General features: G+C 42.1%; 1 protein-coding gene across 1 annotated transcript in view; it reads left to right on the top strand.

The window, feature by feature from the left end:
• Nucleotides 1-18,817, top strand: part of UBR3 (ubiquitin protein ligase E3 component n-recognin 3) — a 93,057-nt gene that overhangs the window by 21,999 nt on the left and 52,241 nt on the right. The window contains exons 8-21 of the mRNA XM_028750120.2: nt 350-578; nt 1,240-1,419; nt 1,998-2,131; nt 3,611-3,697; nt 4,040-4,105; nt 4,214-4,303; nt 5,544-5,672; nt 5,775-5,827; nt 8,549-8,682; nt 9,448-9,533; nt 13,002-13,143; nt 15,220-15,316; nt 17,831-17,972; nt 18,660-18,764. Of these exons, the coding sequence (XP_028605953.2) occupies nt 350-578; nt 1,240-1,419; nt 1,998-2,131; nt 3,611-3,697; nt 4,040-4,105; nt 4,214-4,303; nt 5,544-5,672; nt 5,775-5,827; nt 8,549-8,682; nt 9,448-9,533; nt 13,002-13,143; nt 15,220-15,316; nt 17,831-17,972; nt 18,660-18,764 (1,674 nt within the window). The remainder of the gene's footprint in view (nt 1-349; nt 579-1,239; nt 1,420-1,997; nt 2,132-3,610; nt 3,698-4,039; nt 4,106-4,213; nt 4,304-5,543; nt 5,673-5,774; nt 5,828-8,548; nt 8,683-9,447; nt 9,534-13,001; nt 13,144-15,219; nt 15,317-17,830; nt 17,973-18,659; nt 18,765-18,817) is intronic.

Raw genomic sequence — 18,817 nt, 5'->3', positions numbered from 1 at the left:
GGGGCAGAAAGTTTGTTCATATTCCACTTGGTTACATTGAGATGTAATGGTACAAACATGCCCATTGTGTCCTCTAGATTACATTTGGTCCTCATTAACAGATTTGAAAAAAGCATTAATGTTAGCAGAAGTATAGCCTGATACAATGCAGAGTGAGGCACACATAAAGTACATTGAAATAATTGGATTGGGCAACATGTACTTGGAAAGTAATTGCACCGCATGGCATCCTAGTCTTGGTTTTGTGCAACAACTGGTTTAATATGCTTTCAGTAACACTTCTTATTGAGACTTGTTCTGGGGTTGGGAATGCAAATGGTAACACTAACCTTTATTTTATACCCTACAGATTGCTTTTACTAAAACTTTTGTGCAGCATTACGCTTTTATTATGAAAACCCTGAAGAAAAGCCATGAGTCGGATACCATGTCTAACAGAATAGTACATATTAGTGTCCAGTTGTTCAGCAATGAGGAGCTGGCACGCCAAGTGACAGAGGAATGCCAGCTGCTTGATATTATGGTTACTGTCCTACTGTACATGATGGAGAGTTGCCTTATTAAAAGTGAGCTGCAAGGTGAGTCGAATTCAGAATATGCTTTAAGGGCACTAGAGAGGCGCACACAGTATATTCTTAGCCTGTATTTAGGCTTCTTTCTGTAAGGGGGATGCAATTTTTTGGATTCCATGCTAGCAGTCGGCAGGGCTAGAGTCCAAGGTGGGCCACCCTTTCGTCTCTCTTACCCTGCTCCCTTCTTTCCCCTACTTGTTTCCCCATCCTCTGCACTCCCATGAAATTAGTCCCAAGTGCCACAGTTTACCCACCTGTGGTCTATAGTGGAGGAGGGTCTGTTTTAAGCTTTCCAGCTGAAAGAGTGAAAGATGGCTAAAACAGTAGGAAAACAGTCCCATCATGTTTCCCCTTCCATTCCTCTACCAGAACATGCAAACAGAGACTGCTTTGCGTAAAAGAGAGAAAATGTCGGAGATTATCATTACTGCTGTAGTCTTAGACATAAAGACCAGATTCAGAATTCACTGCATCCAGGAAGTCCGCATGGAACTTAACTAGCATACAGGCTCCTTGTGAGGTTTGGGAGAAACAAGGAAGGTGGTTGTAAAGTGAATGAGGAAGTATTGATACAGGTAGCTCTGTTTTGCACGCTCCATCAGTGTGTATGTTTAACATTGGCAGTCTTAACAGTTATGTCTTCAAAACGACTTTACTTGCCTTTTAGATGAGGAAAACAGTTTGCATGTAGTAGTGAACTGTGGGGAAGCTCTACTCAAGAACAACACCTACTGGCCACTTGTTAGCGACTTTATAAATATCCTTTCACACCAGAGCGTGGCTAAGAAATTCTTGGAAGACCACAGGCTATTAGTAACATGGATGAACTTTGTATCATTTTTCCAAGGTATGCGTCACTTTTGCTAATTATGTGCCCTAATATTGACTGTCCAACTATATATACCTATATTAGATAGGGTTTAGGGGATGCAGGTGGCAATGTGGTCTAAACCACTGAGCCTCTTAGGCTTGCCGATCAGAAGGTTGGCGGTTCGAATCCCCACGATGGGGTGAGTTCCCATTGCTCTGTCCTAGCTCCTGTCTACCTAGCAGTTTGAAAGCACACCAGTGCAAGTAGATAAATCGGTACCGCTGCGGTGGGAAGGTAAACAGCTTTTCTGTGCTCTTTGGCTTCTGTCACAGTGTTCCATTGCGCCAGAAATGGTTTAGACATGCTGACTACATGACCCAGAAAGGTGTCTGTGGACAAATGCCGGCTCCCTCGGCCTGAAAAGTGAGATGAGCGCCACAACCCCATAGTTGCCTTTGACAGGACTTAACTGTCCAGGGGTCCTTTACCTTTTACCTTAGATAGGGTTTTGATGACTAACTTTCCTTTTCTGTTTGTTTGAATTGTATACGGTGCGAAAAAGATGGTGTACTGGTTAGCTGTAACTTTGTGCAACTTTGTCTTGATCCTTTAAGGAATGAATTTAAACAAGAGGGAACTTAATGAGCATGTTGAGTTTGAATCTCAGACCTACTATGCTGCTTTTGCCGCTGAGCTTGAGGCCTGTGCCCAGCCAATGTGGGGGCTGCTATCACACTGCAAAATCAGGGTAAGCTGAACACAACCTCCCCCTTTGGTTCTCTAGTGATTAAATATTTTAAATATGAAATATGCAGTTTTAGAAAGTTGTACACTCTCCTTGTGTTAAGCTGGTACACACACCCCAGGGCCTGTTGTGTACCTTGCTGTTAATATGATAGCATTGTGCTCTTAGCTTAACACCCTTAAATTTTTATTTAATCAACTATATTCGTCAAGGTGAGCAGTAAAACTCCTTTTGAAGGTATGCTCCTTAATCTGTTGTCCTGTTACTGAAAATGTGTTCAGGTGCTTTATTAGCTATGTTGTGCAAATAATAAATAGAATGCTTTCATGTTTTTGATGGAAGTCCTTCAAAAATGTGCCATTTTTTCAAACATAGAAATGCAGGTCCAGTGACTCCAGTTTGAAAGTACATTTATTCTCTCAGCCCCCACTCCCAGGAGCACAGAATGAGTTAACATTCCTGAAGAATTGTTGTCAAAAACCATGGTTTCGTTTTGGTTTCTGTTTCTTTTACTTTGATCACACAGCATTGTATAATTGTTATCAGTAGGTTGAAACATCCCCCTCCCCCAGATATCAGATTGCCGATCATATCCATAAATAAAGATTGATTCTCGACCCTGAGGATGTACATGAGGGTGTACTAGAAACAGGACTCAGGTTCCAAATCATACATTGGGAGAGGAGAGGAAAGGGAATAATAATAATAATAAAATTGTTTTATTTATATCCCGCCCTCCCCAGCCGAAGCCGGGCTCAGGGCGGCTAACAACAATAAAATAATACAACATTCTAAAATCATTTCATTATAAAATTAATTCAAATCAAATTGAATTGATGGCAACCATTGGGCTAGAATTCTGTGAAGATTGCCAAAGGAGGGAGTCAGGCTGTGCCCTGGCCAAAGGCTTGGTGGAACAGCTCTGTCTTGCAGGCCCTGCAGAAAGATGTCAAGTCCCGCAGGGCCCTAGTCTCTTGTGACAGAGTGTTCCAGCAGATTGGAGCTACAGCCGAAAAAGCCCTGGCTCTGGTTGAGGCCAGCCTAATCTCTCTGTGGCCTGGGATCTCCAAGATGTTTTTGTTTGAAGACCGTAAATTCCTCTGTGGGACATGCCAGGAGAGGCGGTCCCGTAGGTACAAGGGTCCTAGGCCATATAGGGCTTTAAAGGTTAAAACCAGCACCTTAAACCTGATCCTGTACTCCACCGGGAGCCAGTGCAGCTGGTATAGCACCGGATGAATGTGATCTCGCAGCGAAGACCTCGTAAGGAGTCTCGCTGCAGCATTCTGCACCCGCTGGAGTTTCTGGGTGAGTCTCAAAGGCAGCCCCACATAGAGCGAGTTATAATAATCCAGTCTGGAGGTGACCGTCGCGTGGATCACAGTGGCTAGGGAAGCTTGTGTCCTCTAGCAAATTTTGCTGTGTCGTTTAACTTCGGAGAGTTCATTTTTCCATTTGTGCAACCTTTGTATCCCGCTTCAGGAGACGCAGGAATACACACGAAACGTTGTCAGATACTGCCTAGAAGCACTCCAGGATTGGTTTGATGCTATCAACTTTGTGGACGAGGTTTGTGTGTCTAATGTATTTGACTTTGCATTACGGAGTAGGGTCTTCTTTTAAAATTTGGAAGCATCTTCCCTTCAAACCTTTATCACATGCGCCTCCATTCCACCCTCTCTTATTACAAGAGATTTCCCTGAGCCAAGCTACCCGGTGGAGGGTTGCTCTTGTGTCTGTAGCAATAAAAGAGCGCAGCGTCACACTTTCTGGAGTGAAAGCAGAACTGTATGAGCCCATGTCAAAGTTTTGGGGTTTACCAGGAGAGAGGAAATAATGAGTGATTTAATAGTGCACAAAATGGAATTGTTTACTCCTTTGAATTGTAAGCGACCTTTGTTTCCATTGCAGCCTACTCCTAATCAGGTCACCTTTCATCTTCCTCTGCATCGTTACTATGCCATGTTTCTAAGTAAGGTAAGTGGATGGTTTTTTGCAGGGTAGGGGTGTGTTTTTTTTTGGGGGGGGGGAGGCATTATTTAGGTAGACAAGTCCAGATCAAATACGTACATATTTTGTTTGTAGGCTGTTAAATGCCAAGAGCTAGATCTCGATTCCCTCCTTCCAGACCAGGAGATGTTGATGAAGCTCATGGTTCACCCACTTCAGATTCAGGTAAGTTGGCCAAGTATTCTTCTCTCTCTGCATGTATCACTCCTGTGGTGTGTAAAGCGGTAATCGCAAATAGCGAGCTGATACAGAGGGTAACATCCAGTTACGTACAGTGGTGCCCCGCAAGACGAATGCCTCGCAAGACGGAAAACCCGCTAGACGAAAGGGTTTTCCGTTTCGGAGGCGCTTCGCAAGACGAATTTCCCTATGGGCTTGCTTCGCAAGACGAAAACGTCTTGCGAGTCTCGCCATTTCCCCCCCGCTTTCCTCCCCCCTTTTCAAAGCCGCTAAGCCGTTAATAGCCTTTTAACAGCTTAGCCGCTAAGCCTTTAATAGCCGCTAAATTGTTAATAGCGCTAAGCCGCTAATGGGCTTGATTTGCAAGACAAAAAAACCGCTAGACGAAGAGAATCGCGGAACGGATTCTTTTCGTCTTGCGAGGCACCACTGTACACCCACAGTCAATAGAGAAATTTGCTTGCACAATGGGAATTTTTGGTTTCTCCTCTTCCCCCTCCAGCCTCTTGTGTGGCCCCAGAGGATGCTTTGGTGGCTCTCCGAATCCTCCAAAGCAAATTGGGGGGGGGGGGCTGCAAGGGGGAGAAAAGGAAGGAGATGTCCCATTGCATCTACATTGGATTTCGCTCATGGTTCATTGCCTCAGACAGTTTTCCCCCACTGGAGGCAATTGATTTGTGGCTGAATGTAACTGAGTGCTAAAGGCATGGATATCTGAATAACTGCAAGTTCATTCCCACATTGTATGTACAGCACTCTTTGTTTTCCACATGTCGATCACAATAACGAGTGAGAAATTTTTGGGTGATTCTATTGAATTAGCAAGAGGTAAAGTGAAGGCCAAAAGCGAGAGTATATTTGAGAACAACACAGAAAAAAGTTAGGCGGTATAAATAAGCGGGGGAAATATTCAGATCCTGTGGAACAACTGCTCAGTGGTTGCAGTTTAAAATGTGATTACATCCTTGGTTGTGGCTGACATTTTGTCTGGATGGCATCCTATGTATTAATGAAAGTCACAGGGGAGAAAGATTGCTATGTTGGTTTTGCAGTGCCGCTAAAGTCTAGTGTGCCACCACTGATTGAAATATTCTGCAAAAAGCTGTGTGATCAGCTACAAAAATATACTCTCAGCTTTTCAAGTTTTTAACACTGCAAAATAGTATGCCTAAGCAACAGGTAGCATGTTGAGCTGAAACAGCTTTCTTTTTGCTCTTTCTGGTAGGCAAGCCTCTCTGAAATCCATAGTAATATGTGGGTAAGGAACGGCCTGCAGATTAAAGGACAAGCCATGACTTATGTGCAGTCCCACTTCTGTAATTCCATGATTGATCCTGACATTTATCTGTTACAGGTAGGTCAGTACTTTTTGTAACCTCATCTGCTCTATGTTATTAGATAGCTAAACAGTAATAACTAATATATATATTTTCTCCCCCCCCCCCCCCGAAAACAGGTTTGCGCTTCAAGACTTGACCCAGATTATTTCATTTCCTCAGTTTTTGAAAGGTAAGATACTGTTGAAAAGAACACACTGTCTAAGCAATGTCTGTCTTGTGGTTTAAATGCACCATAGGGTGCTCCTTAATTCACATGTGGTGGCAGTGTAGATTCGCAATAATAATAATAATATGGGTAATGATATATGACAAATTTTGAAAGTGCACTTTCCCCCAAAAAACCCAGAAGCATTCCAGTTAGCAATAGTAGGTTAGGAAACACCAAAGAAAATTAAAAACTTATTTCTATATGGAACAGCAGCTGCAAGAATAGTGTACGCAAAAATGTGGAAAGAGAAAGCTATCCCAACAAAGGATGACCCCTGCAATAAAGGACCATGAATGGAAGGAGAAAAGAATGGAGATGTAGCAAACTAAAGAATGTGTAATAAGATGTCAACAAAAGATAGGTTTGGAAAGTCTTTATTGGACTTGATAGAATGGTAATATATAAGAGATAGAAAGAGGGTGTATTTTTCAGTATTCATACATTTTTTCATCCTATCAAATCTAATAAAGACTTTCCAAACCTATATATGCACCGTAGGGTTGTGAGAAAGTGGCAGGAAAAATGTGGAGTTATTTCTGTCCCTATTCTGTTTTTCCTGTGGACATGGGTTAAAAATGTCTACAATACACCTTACAGTTAAATTTCTTTTGATGTCTTAAAAATCAACAGGTTTCCCCTTGTAAATAGAGGGAGAAAGGAGAAACGAGGCCACAAAGTTCTTCCTTTGTATTTAATTGTTTTGATTATCTTGATGTCTGGAACCGATGAGGTAGATGGAGAGTGGAATATTTGTAAAACAGTTTGGGTTGCCATTGAAGGGGAGTAGTTTTGGACACCAGCAGTGGAGAAAGTAGCAACTTTGAGCGGATGGCTTTTATCCATGGGGTGCGTCAGTGGGTTAACCCCACCCTCTGTGTGCCATGGTTCTAGTTCAGACTGGGTTATCAAACAAAGCATGTAATACTGATTGGAAAGACATTTTTGGTGTTTAAAAGTAATCATGCCCATTTCTGTTTGCCTGGATATCGGTTGCCCTCGGGTGATGAGCTGATTGCAAAATGGTGCCTTCACTCCAGCTTCTCTCAGGGCACTGCTGAGTTTCCTGGCTAAAATGCAGCAGCACCTGTGCTCTGATGTTTATCCCGACGATGCGAGGGCCAGATGACGGCCCATCTGCCTTAATGTGCCCATATTCGCACACGTGCATCCTCTCTTCTGGCCTTAGTATTGTAGCGCTGTTGTGTTTCTGAAGAAGTGGCTGATGAAATGCATTCCGGCGCTATGGAGACAGTGTTCTCCCTCCTCCCCATCCTTTGCTTATGGCCTAGGGAATAGAGACGGGCAGCAGGCATTTCACAGTACAGTGGTACCTCTGGTTACGTACTTAATTTGTTCCGGAGGTCCGTTCTTAACCTGAAACTGTTCTTAACCTGAAGCACCACTTTAGCTAATGAGGCCTCCCGCTGCTTCCGCGCCGCCGTGTGATTTCTGTTCTCATCCTGAAGCAAAGTTCTTTACCTGAGGTAGTATTTATGGGTTAGCAGAGTCTGTAACCTGAAGCGTATGTAATCCGAGATACCACTGTACCTTGGTTTGCATATGTCTTGGTTTGCATACATTTTGGATTACAAACACATCAAACCCGGAAGTGCGTGTCCCAGTTTGCAGCCTTTTTTTGGATTACACCCCACCCTTTTTTCTTTTTCTTTTTTTGGATTATGAACAAAAAAATTTGGGAGGCCCCATTGGTGAAAGCGCGCCTTGGGCTACAACCTGTTTTGGTTTACAAACAGACCTCTGGAACGGATTATGGTTGTAAACCAAGGTACCACTGTACAGTGGTACCTCAGGTTATAGACGCTTCAGGTTACAGACTCCTCTACCCCAGAAATAGTACCTTGGGTTAAGAACTTTACTTCAGGATGAGAACAGAAATCGTGCGCTGGCGGTGCGACGGCAGCGGGAGGCCCCATTAGCTAAAGTGGTGCTTCAGGTTAAGAACAGTTTCAGGTTAAGAACAGACCTCCGGAACGAATTAAGTACTTTACCCGAGGTACCACTGTACTGCATTTCGTTGAAAACAGTGTCAAATGTATCTAAGCACCCTCCGACCGGCTCCCTCTGTGTTAAGGTTTGGGAAAAGGCTGACAGACTGTGTATTAGGAACAGATGCTGCATGGCAGCTCTGGGGCATATAGGGAAGGAGAAAAGTAGAGCTATCTGTAGGCAAACATAGCACAAAGTGTGCAATAACCCATTTTTTAAAAATATCAAAATTTCAATGGAAGGTTGAATCTTGTACTGTGTGTCAGATGTTGCAGAGTGTAATGGCACAGAGAGACATTTGTTACTTCTTTTTTTAAAAAAAATAGACAGTTGTTTATCCTCACAGATCTCACGGTGGTATACACTAGGCATGAGTAAAATATATTGTGCCAAAACCACAATAGAGTAATAGCCATCCTCATAAAAACAGTTAGAGGCAACCAAAAACAAGCAGGCTAAATGATAGCGAACATCAAAATACCTGGGCAAGTAAGTAAGTTGCACTTCAATATTCACTGCTGCTGCATTGTGTGAAGTTAAGGGGTCTCCAGTTGATCACGTCTGAATGGGCAAATGCCTGGGAGCCTTGTGAGCTTCCTGGAGGAGCAACAGGAAATGTTCTCAAATTATTAACCATACTAGATTTTCTAAAATTCATCTTTTCCTCTCCTTTAGGTTCAAGGTGGTTGACCTCTTAACAATGGCTTCCCAACATCAGAATACAGTGCTAGATTCAGAGCATGAGAGATCGATGTTAGAAGGCGCCTTAACATTTCTTGTCATTCTTTTAAGTCTCCGTTTACACTTGGGTAAGATTAATCGGCTTTCTGCTTTCTGCTTTACTCCTAGCAATTTCTATGTCGGGGTAGGAATGGTCACAGGCACGTACTGAATCTTAAGTTTCAACCAGTGTTTAGGTAGGAATGGTGATGGAAACCTCAACCAAAAGCACTTGCTAACTCTTCATGTTCTTGAATTGTTTCTCGGAACCTTCGCCTTTGTTAGTCCCTCTTGGTGGAAGCCAAAAGTTGTGGTTGCCCACTAAGTTGTGTTTATTTAGTCAGTCTCCATTCTTGTAACTTGAATCCATTGGTTTGGGTCCTAGCTTGCTTGATCCTCTTTGTGACAGACCTTTAGATATTTGAAGATGGCTATCCTATCTCCTTTCAGTCTCTTCTTTACTAGGCTATACATGCCCAGTTCCCTCAACCATCCCTCATAAGGCTCTAAATCAGGCACAGGCAAACTTGGCCCTCCAGATGTTTTGGGACTACAACTCCCATCATCCCTAGCTAACATGACCAGTAGTCAGGGATGATGGGAGTTGTAGTCCGAAAACATCTGGAGGGCCGAGTTTGCCTGTGCCTGCTCTAAATCCTTGTTTCTTATTGATACTCTGTGGATTAACAGCCCAATTTTTTATTTATTTAAAAAAACACCAGTCATAGTATTTTTTTAAAACTCTTGTAATGTAAAACTGAATGCACTTCTAGGTAGTAATAACTCCACCTCCGCTTCCTGTCTTATGGTATGTATTATATGGTTCTGTTAATTTACCTTTCAATTTCTCCTAGGAATGACTGATGATGAGATTCTTCGGGCAGAGATGGTAGCTCAGCTTTGCATGAATGACAGGACTCATAGTTCTCTACTGGACCTCATATCCTTGGAACGTTGTTAAATGCATTTTTTTCTGTGATTAATTAACCCGATTCATGTATTGTGCTTCTTTTTGGTGTACAACAAGTAAGACTATTAGAAGCAATTTTGAATGCCTTGAAACAATATTAGCATATAATTTTCATATGAAAAGTTGCATGTTGAGCTTGCAATGAAATTTGATGTACTGAGCTGGAGATATATATATGTATATATCATATATATATGTGTGTGTGTGTGTGTGTGTGTGTGTGTATGTATATATACCATAAGCACTCTAGTCTACAAGAAAGAAGATTCCACCTAAACATTAGGAAGAACTTCCTGACAGTAAGAGCTGTTCGACAGTGGAATTTGCTGCCAAGGAGTGTGGTGGAGTCTCCGTCTTTGGAGGTCTTTAAGCAGAGGCTTGACAACCATATGTCAGGAGTGCTCTGATGGTGTTTCCTGCTTGGCAGGGGGTTGGACTCGATGGCCCTTGTGGTCTCTTCCAACTCTATGATTCTATGATTCTAACTCTGGTCTAGGAATATAAATCATCACCTTTCTTCCAACCTTCTGATTCAAAAGGAACAAATTTGGGATTTACAACTGTGTTTGCCTTTCCATTGAATTAAACTGCCTTCCCCAGATTGGGTTCTTGCATTCCAGGGAGTAATTGGGCAATATGCCAGGACAAAAATAAATAAATACTAGTGTTACCTGGTTTGTTTGAAATCCATATTTCAGTCCTTTAAAAAACTGTAATGTACATGAAGACCCAGAAGGGTGCAGTATAGTGTTCTCCTTCTGGTGAGATAATCTTCCATATTTAAACATGTGAAATCTGTCTTCCTCCCCTGTTAGCAACCAAAGGGTGAGATTTTTAAAAAAACCACAACTAGCCAAGGCTTTAGTGTTGTTGCGCAGCTTTCTTTCTCTTACCGATGTGCATATCCTTAATCTAGTGTAATGTGGATTAAGATGGATTAGTAATACCACTATATTCCTGCAATTATGTCCTTATACCAATTAACATTTTGCAACTGTGATGGGGTCGTTTTTCAAAATGATAGACATTCTTTGGTTTTTTTGTGTTACAGCTTCCTAGCACCTCTGGAATAAGCATTTAGTTATGTATCTAACCATTCTCTTAGTCTGAATTGTACAAAGATGTATTTGAAATCTATGTGCCGCCTCCAAGAAAACTTTAAATATTAACACTTAAAATGATGCAATATAGACCTCTTCTGGTGAAGTGGAGCAACTGCAGAAATCCCTGTTGCTTCTGCCCAGCAAAAGACGTGCTTACACAGTGGTACCTTAGTTCTCGAACAAATTGGCTCCCGTTTGCCGAAAACCTGGAAGTACGTGTTCCGGTTTCCAAACATTTTTCAGAAGCCGAATGTCTGATGCGGTTTCCGCTTGAGTGCAGGAAACTCCTGCAGCCAATCGGAAGCCGCGCCTTGGTTTTCGAACGGTTTTGGGAGCTGAACGGATTGAGAACCAAGGTAGAATCAGAGAATCGTAGAGTTGGAAGGGACTATGAGGGTCATCTAATCCAACCCTCTTCAATGCAGGAACCTTGATCGACATGGGACTCGAACCCGCAACCCTGAGCTTAAGAGTCTTATTCTCTACCGACTGAGCTATTAAAAAATGGCTGTGTATTTCTAGATGAAGTTTGGTATGCATGTGGGGATGATTTGGGAGGCAGGAGAGGATATATTCTTTAATGATATCCTTCCTGACTCGCGCTAGCAAGTTCCATATTCTAGTAGAGTTCCAAACATCCCCCTTTTTAAATTACACAGCGATCAGTTTGTTGCTGACTCATCTGAGTCTTACTATTAAAGATTCCTTCCTGGTAAAAATCCCTTCTAATCCCTCTTAAAAAGAATAAACAAAAGAATCTGATTTAACATTAATATAAAAGTCGTTTACTCACAGATTCATTCAGGTTCACAGACATATCCCTGAAGGCAGGCTTAGGTTACATAACAACTAGAACTTTTCCGTAAAGAAGTTAGTCCCAAGTGACTGCGACTAAGCAGTCACTTCTCCAAACACACAGCAACATATAAAATGGAGAACACACACTGATCAGAACATAGAGGCTTTGTCTCCTCCATGCTAGTACAACAGACCACACCCTCTTCAAGTCTATCCCAGCTCAGGAAGTCTTCCCCTGAGTGGTGCAAAACATCCCCTAACATGTCCACTGTAGGAAAGTTGTACAGTGGACGTTCGGGTTGTGAACGTGATCCGTGCGGGAGGCACGTTCGCAACTCGCAGCATTCACATGCGCGGGTCACAATTCGGTGCTTCTGCGCATGCGCAAAGCTCTGTTGAGTTCTTCTGCACATGCGCAAGCGCCGAAACCCCGGAAGTAACCCATTCCGGTACTTCTCGGTTCGGCACGGTGCGCAACCCAAAATCATGCAATCCGAAGCGTCTGTAACCCAAGGTATGACTGTACTTGACTGCAGTTTTACATCCCACAATGCAGTGGTGACTTTTTGTAACGGAAAGCACTTCTCCTCACACAAGGCAAGGCATACAATTTCTGCTGACCCTCCCCACCACCTCACACATGCGCACTGGCAGGCCTCCACAGTGTCCCATATATGTATACTGTTGCAGAGGATCAACCAACCCTCAAGTACACCTAGAGTGGGTGCTAGAGTGACTAGGGAGAGTTGAAAAACAATATGCTGCCGGAGAGGCGGAGGGCGATCTTTACCACATGTGGTGGACCCTGTGGTAAAGTGAAATTTTTTTGGGAATTAATTTACAATGAACTCAAGAAAAATTTTAAATATACTTTCCCGCAAAAGTCCTAAGCCTTTCTGTTGGGGTTGATGGGGAAGGAAATTTTAAAAAATGATCAAAAAAAATTTATGCATGCCACAGCGGCAGCAAGGACTATGCTGGCCGAGAATTGGAAAACAGAAGTAATACCTACCATTGCGGAATGGCAGGTCAAGATGATGAGTTACGCAGAACTGGCCAGATTGTGGGGAAGAATTCGAGACCAGGATGAACAGAAGTTTCAAGAAAGTTGGAGTAAATTTATGGTGTACATAAGAGATAACTGTAAAACCTTAAAGACACTGGCAGGACTGGAATAATTCTTACAACGTATGGTAAATATAAAGTTAAATTAATAGAATACGTGATGTAAGAAGACATAAGATGCTTGCCAAAGGGGTGGAGGTCGGTCGGAAGCTCGGCAGAGCTAAAGGTAACTGTGTGACATGTGTATTATAAGTGTATGTTTAATGAAAATAAAAAAAAATTACTGGTAAAAAAGAAAGAAAGAAGAAGAAAAACAATATTCTGCCCCACCTTGCAGAAGTGTTTTCTTACTAGTTCAGGGCCACCATTGGATACAACCCGAATAAAGTTAATATATGCAATGCTCATGGGAACGAACACCTTTGTGCTGAAAATATTTGGCAATTGTTGTTTACCTTAACACGAGGATCACATTCCAGAAAACCCAAATCCGAAAAGTGGCATTATTCCTGGAAGTTTAAGCTTTGAATCAATGCTGTCAGCTGTAGCTGATTTTAAGGCTCCTGTGTTTGAACCTGGGGGCTCTATGCAGCAAGGAATGTATACACCTAAAGGTATGTTCAGTTTTTATGGGTGTTTTAGTGGGAATCTGCAATATATGTATGGGTTCTTAATGAGCTGGTATTAAATACAACTCTAGAAATTAATTGTTGTTGTTGTTTTATTTATTTTTACCCCACCCATCTGGCCAGGTCTCCCCAGCTACTCTGGGCGGCTCCCAACAGAATATTAAAAACACTATAAAACATCAAGCATTAAAAACTTCCCTAAACAGGGCTGCTTTCAGATGTCTTCTAAAAGTCAGGTAGTTGTTTATTTCCTTGCCATCTGATGGGAGGGTATCTCTAAGATGTAAACAGCTTAGAGATAGTTGACTTCAGTTGCGTATTATGTGAATTTTGGTGGATTAATGAAAAATTTCAGAATTTCATTGTTGTTACATGCTTTCAACGTTTTTGCTTTTCCTTCCCTAATTCCTCTGTTTAAACAAGTGGTTGTTTTTCACACTTTGAACACCATCATGATATGTACAAGAACCAAAATAGTTGATCGGCGAAAAGGTTACATTGTAATTGTGTATGTTGAGTAATGATAATAAAGATATGTGTTTGAGGATGTTGGCACAAAACGGAAACACTTAGTTGCTGAAAACCTACATTGTGGTTCAGCATGCACGTAGGTTAAGCCAAACCTTATCTAAACATAGACAAACATGTGGGCACTGAGGGGGAAAAAATGTGAATGTGCTACTCCTCCCTGGTCCTGCTGCTGCCATGCTACCCAGTGCTAAGATGCAGTTTGGCTTAGCATTATGTGTGATCCCCTGCTCATGGTTTGTCTTGTTTTAGACAAACCAACAGTTGTATCTAGAGCAAAGTTTTAAACCATCAACCTCAGGGCCAGCTTTAGAGCATCCCATTTGATGGTGCTCTTGTGCCTACCAGATATGGGACCATTGTTCTTATCCAAAAGGTGTTTCAGAGTGAACACTAGGACGTCTCCAAGATCCAACGTAAGTGTGGCCATGCTTAAGATTGGATTTGAGGAGTGGACTGTCCATTGAGTAGTCTTGTGTGTGCACACGTTATGTGTATTACATTACAGTGGTACCTTGGGTTAAGTACTTAATTCGTTCCGGAAATCTGTTCTTAACCTGAAACTGTTCTTAACCTGTAGCACCACTTTAGCTAATGGGGCCTCCTGTTTCCGCCGTGCTGCCGGAGCACGATTTCTGTTCTCATCCTAAAGCAAAGTTCTTAACCCGAGGTACTATTTCTGGGTTAGCGGAGTCTGTAACCTGAAGCATATGTAACCTAAAGCATATGTAACTCGAGGTACCACTGTATTTCTTATCAGTTGTGGTATGAGAGTGGTTTGACTCAGTTTTAGGTTGTTTTCATGCTTGATTAGAAAGCAAATTGGCATTTTAACTGATACTCCAAGGGAGAGGTAAGGGAGAGCTTCTTGTAGAGTGACAATGTTTTCCTGCCTCTTGGAACTGGAGAAGTACAGTCCCACTTGGTGATTTCGTAGTGCCCGCCTTTTGGATAAAACTAAGAGTTCCTTCTCATTAATGTGTCCTTCTTCTTCTTCGTGTTGTTATTTGAAGTACAGTGGTACCTTGGGTTACATACACTTCAGGTTACATGCGCTTCAGGTTAAAGACTTCGCTAACCCAGAAATAGTACCTCGGGTTAAGAACTTTGCTTCAGGATGAGAACAGAAATCGTGCTGCGGCGGTGCGGTGACAGCAGGAGGCCCCATTAGCTAAAGTGGGGCTTCAGGTTATGAACAGTTTCAGGTTAAAAACAGACCTCCGGAATGAATTAAGTACTTAACCTGAGGTACCACTGTACATGAATAAACATAATAATCAGTCAGCTACTTTAGTTCTTAATCATTCAGTATTTTTCAAGCACACCAGTATAAACTCAGGGTTTTAATGGTTGTTAATTGGATTTCATTGTCTAGTGTTTTTAGATGTTTAAATGATCAGGTGAAGGTATGGTATGTTTGTAAGTGATTCTTTGTGTGTGAAGTAATTTGTATTTATCTTTTCTTAAAAAAATTTAAATATTGAATAAATTTCAGAACTTAATGTCAAACATGTTCTATCTCTTTAACAATAGCTGAAGTCTGGGATAAGGAGTTTGACCCAGTCATGGTAATTCTCCGAACTGTTTACCGTAGAGATGTGCAATCTGCGATGGACAGATATACAGCATTGTAAGTTGAACGTATTCTAAAATGAATACTATATTATGCAATAGTAATATACAGTGCTTTTTATTCTTAGGCAGTGAACCCGTTGGCATATCATGCAAAGCCAGTTTGTTTTAAATCATGGCTTAAACGTGATTTTTAATTGTGAATTGTTTGTTCGCTTCAAACAAACCATGAGAAATAAGACAGAAGTAAACCCAGATTTGTTACTGACTTTATTTCTTGCTTACCACTCGTGGCTTGTGTGAATACAAAAAGTTCCATACTATGAATTGTCTGAGTACATCATTAAAAGTAGATTAATACTCAATCTGCTGCCGTAGTTAGCAAGGGCAAAATCATTCCAATTACATATTGTTCCCACTCACTTGAAACAAATTATTATTCAGCTGGCTTGGGTCAGTATACGGCTGAAGTCCTTACAAGTATAATTTTGTGCTTTTCACTGGTGCAATTCTGTGAAACGTGTACCTTTAAAGTTTTTTTTAGAAAAAACCTTCGTTTTGTGAAGTGGCATGTCAAAATGATGTATTACCTGCCATTTTGAAGAAATACATAACCTTTTCAATTTTTAGTGAACTGAATAATATGTTCCTTGAAGCCACGTAAAAACAAATTGGAAGTCAACCTTTTGGATTTCTCCTTCCCTCCCATCTCCTCCCCTCCTACCCAATACTTGCATCTTGAAGAACTGTTCTAGATATACTAGCTGGAAATGCTACCCATCTAGAGATTTGCAGTTGTTCTTCATTCCCATCTGTGTGGTACAACTATGTTTACTACCCATATTACTAAAAGGATGATTTATCACGTGGTCAGAAAACAAAGTAAAATTTTTGTTTTCAAGTCTCTTCATTTCCTTGTTTCTGCTTTCCTTTTGTCAGCTGTGAGTTACAGGTTTAAGATGAAATTCTTTGAGCTGAATCGCACTCTGGCAAAAATGGGAACATCCTGTTACCTGAAAAGATTTCGCCCTCCTTCAGCACATCTGGACTTGAGCTCAGTACAGATGTTATGCTTAACTGTCTTAATCAGAGTTAAATTGGAAGCAGGCCGCTTTTCTTTGTTGGTATTAACCATGGTGCACCAGAACATCAGCACCAGTATTAATGTTAACTGTAAACCTAGGCTTAGAAACTGGCTTGCAAACCTTTTGAATTTCTCCTCCCCTTCCATTAGTATTTACCATGGTTGCATACTTACCTTGCTGTACTTAGGTTAACACTGACAAGGACAGGAGTGTAGAGTCCATGTGGAAGGAGGAATGGGGAGTATCAGTTGTGCTGGTGAAATCTAAGACCACAATCCTAAGTACACTTAAAAGAGAGAAAACACACTGAACTCAAGATTCACTTTCGAGTACATGGTGCTGTGGTCTAAACCACAGAGCCTAGGACTTGCTGTTCAGAAGGTCGGCGGTTTGAATCCCTGCGACGGGGTGAGCTCCCGTTGTTTGGTCCCAGCTCCTGCCAAACTAGCCGTTTGAAAGCAAGTCAAAGCGCAAGTAGATAAATAGGTACCGCTCTGGCGGGAAGGTAAACAGCGTTTCTGTGCGCTGCTCTGGTTCGCCAGAAGTGGCTTAGTCATGCTGGCCACATGACCCGGAAGCTGTACGCCAGCTCCCTCGGCCAATAAAGCGAGATGAGTGCCGCAACCCCAGAGTCGGTCACAACTGGACCTAATGGTCAGGGGTAAGGTAAAGGTAAAGGTACCCCTGCCCGTACGGGCCAGTCTTGACAGACTCTAGGGTTGTGTGCTCATCTCACTTAAGAGGCCGGGAGCCAGCGCTGTCCGCAGACACTTCCGGGTCACGTGGCCAGCGTGACAAAACTGCTCTGGCGAGCCAGCGCAGCACACACGGAAACGGCGTTTACCTTCCCGCTAGTAAGCAGTCCCTATTTATCTACTTGCACCTGGGGGTGCTTTCGAACTGCTAGGTTGGCAGGCGCTGGGACCGAGCAACAGGAGCGCACCCCGCTGTGGGGATTCGAACCGCCGACCATGCGATCGGCAAGTCCTAGGCGCTGAGGTTTTACCCACAGCGCCACCCTTATGGTCAGGGGTCCCTTTACCTTTACCTTTTACATACTTAGTACATCTGTTAAGATACGAAGGTGGTGGTTGCCTCACATTTTTTGTGATCGTAATGAAAATTCTCAGCTTTCACCATTCTCTGATGTGCTGTTGGCTTTAGTATTAGAAGAGCCCAAGCCCTTTATCCAGGGTTGTATCCAATGAAGGCACCCTGTTAGTGCAAGGATTTCTGCTCCCATCTCTCCCTACCTCCCACAAATCTATTCCTGGATTATGGCGAAAACACATAATGCATTTGAGCCTATTTTATAATTGGCACCTGGCTTCTAAAATGTCCGGTACAAGCATTTTAAATTTTTTATTTACTACCAGAAACGCTGAAATGGGCATGCAGTCCAATGGGCATTCGTTGAGTATCCCAGTTCTCAGTTGTATCTTCTGTAGCATTAACTTTGAGCAGGTTATTTTTTGGTTCTCTTGCAGCTTAAAACAAAGTGGGAAAGTTCATGGAAACCCCTGGCCTCCTTATAAGAAACGGACACATTTACACCCAAGCTACAAAGGACTCATGAGGCTGTTGCACTGCAAAACTTTACACATTGTGTTATTCACTCTGCTCTACAAGGTACTGCTGAATTGTTGGAGTAGGGAGGGGGAGCCAAGGGTCACAAAGCTACTTCAGACTTGACATAATTTTGGTTTGTGGAGGATGTTTGCTGTGGGTACAATTTTGAAATAGTGAAATAAAATTAAAAATTTAAGCCAAGTAATACCCTGATCCATTTTTAAAACTTGTTTTTCCAAGGGGAAATGGAACGTAACTGAAGACATTTTAAGATTATTGTTAAGAGAAAATAGTGCCACAAAGCCCTCTTGTTTTGCTCCTGTCCTGAAACATTCTGCACATTTTCTCAGCTATACAGGCTCAAGCTAAATTAGGTGGCCAGACTAGAATTTTTGAAACCTCATCTTGGGCTCATCTCTCTCTCTCTCCCTCCCTCTCCCTCTCTCTGTGTGTACTTCTTTAATTTGTTCCTTAAAATTAAAGCTTGCATATTTCCACAACACAAACATTTTCTAGTTGTGTTTGGGAAGGTGGTGCTGTGTGTTTGTGAATTGTGACCACCATTTTTCTCTTGGTAAATCATTAGCAGCTGTCATTCTGAGAGGTTTTCCTGTACTGAATACTGAATCATGTGGAACTGATGTAGCTATATATTATTTCTTTCTGTTTCCCCTCCCCTCCCACCGAATTCTGAAGTGGAAAAACTTTGAAAGGGAAAAAGGAAAGTAACATTTACTTTTGCTTTAGATCTTAATGGATCATCAAAATCTGTCGGAACATGTCCTTTGCATGGTTTTATATTTGATTGAGTTGGGACTAGAGAACTCATCCGAGCAGGAATCTGATGAAGAGGTAAGTGCTCACATTTCTGTACCTTTTTTGGTGTTGTGCTTGTATCTAGAACT

This window comes from Podarcis muralis, chromosome 1 (genome assembly GCF_964188315.1).
Source record: "Podarcis muralis chromosome 1, rPodMur119.hap1.1, whole genome shotgun sequence".
Lineage (NCBI taxonomy): Eukaryota > Metazoa > Chordata > Lepidosauria > Squamata > Lacertidae > Podarcis > Podarcis muralis.
Note: the sequence above shows the minus strand (reverse complement) of the source record. Positions and strands in the feature narration are given on the sequence as shown.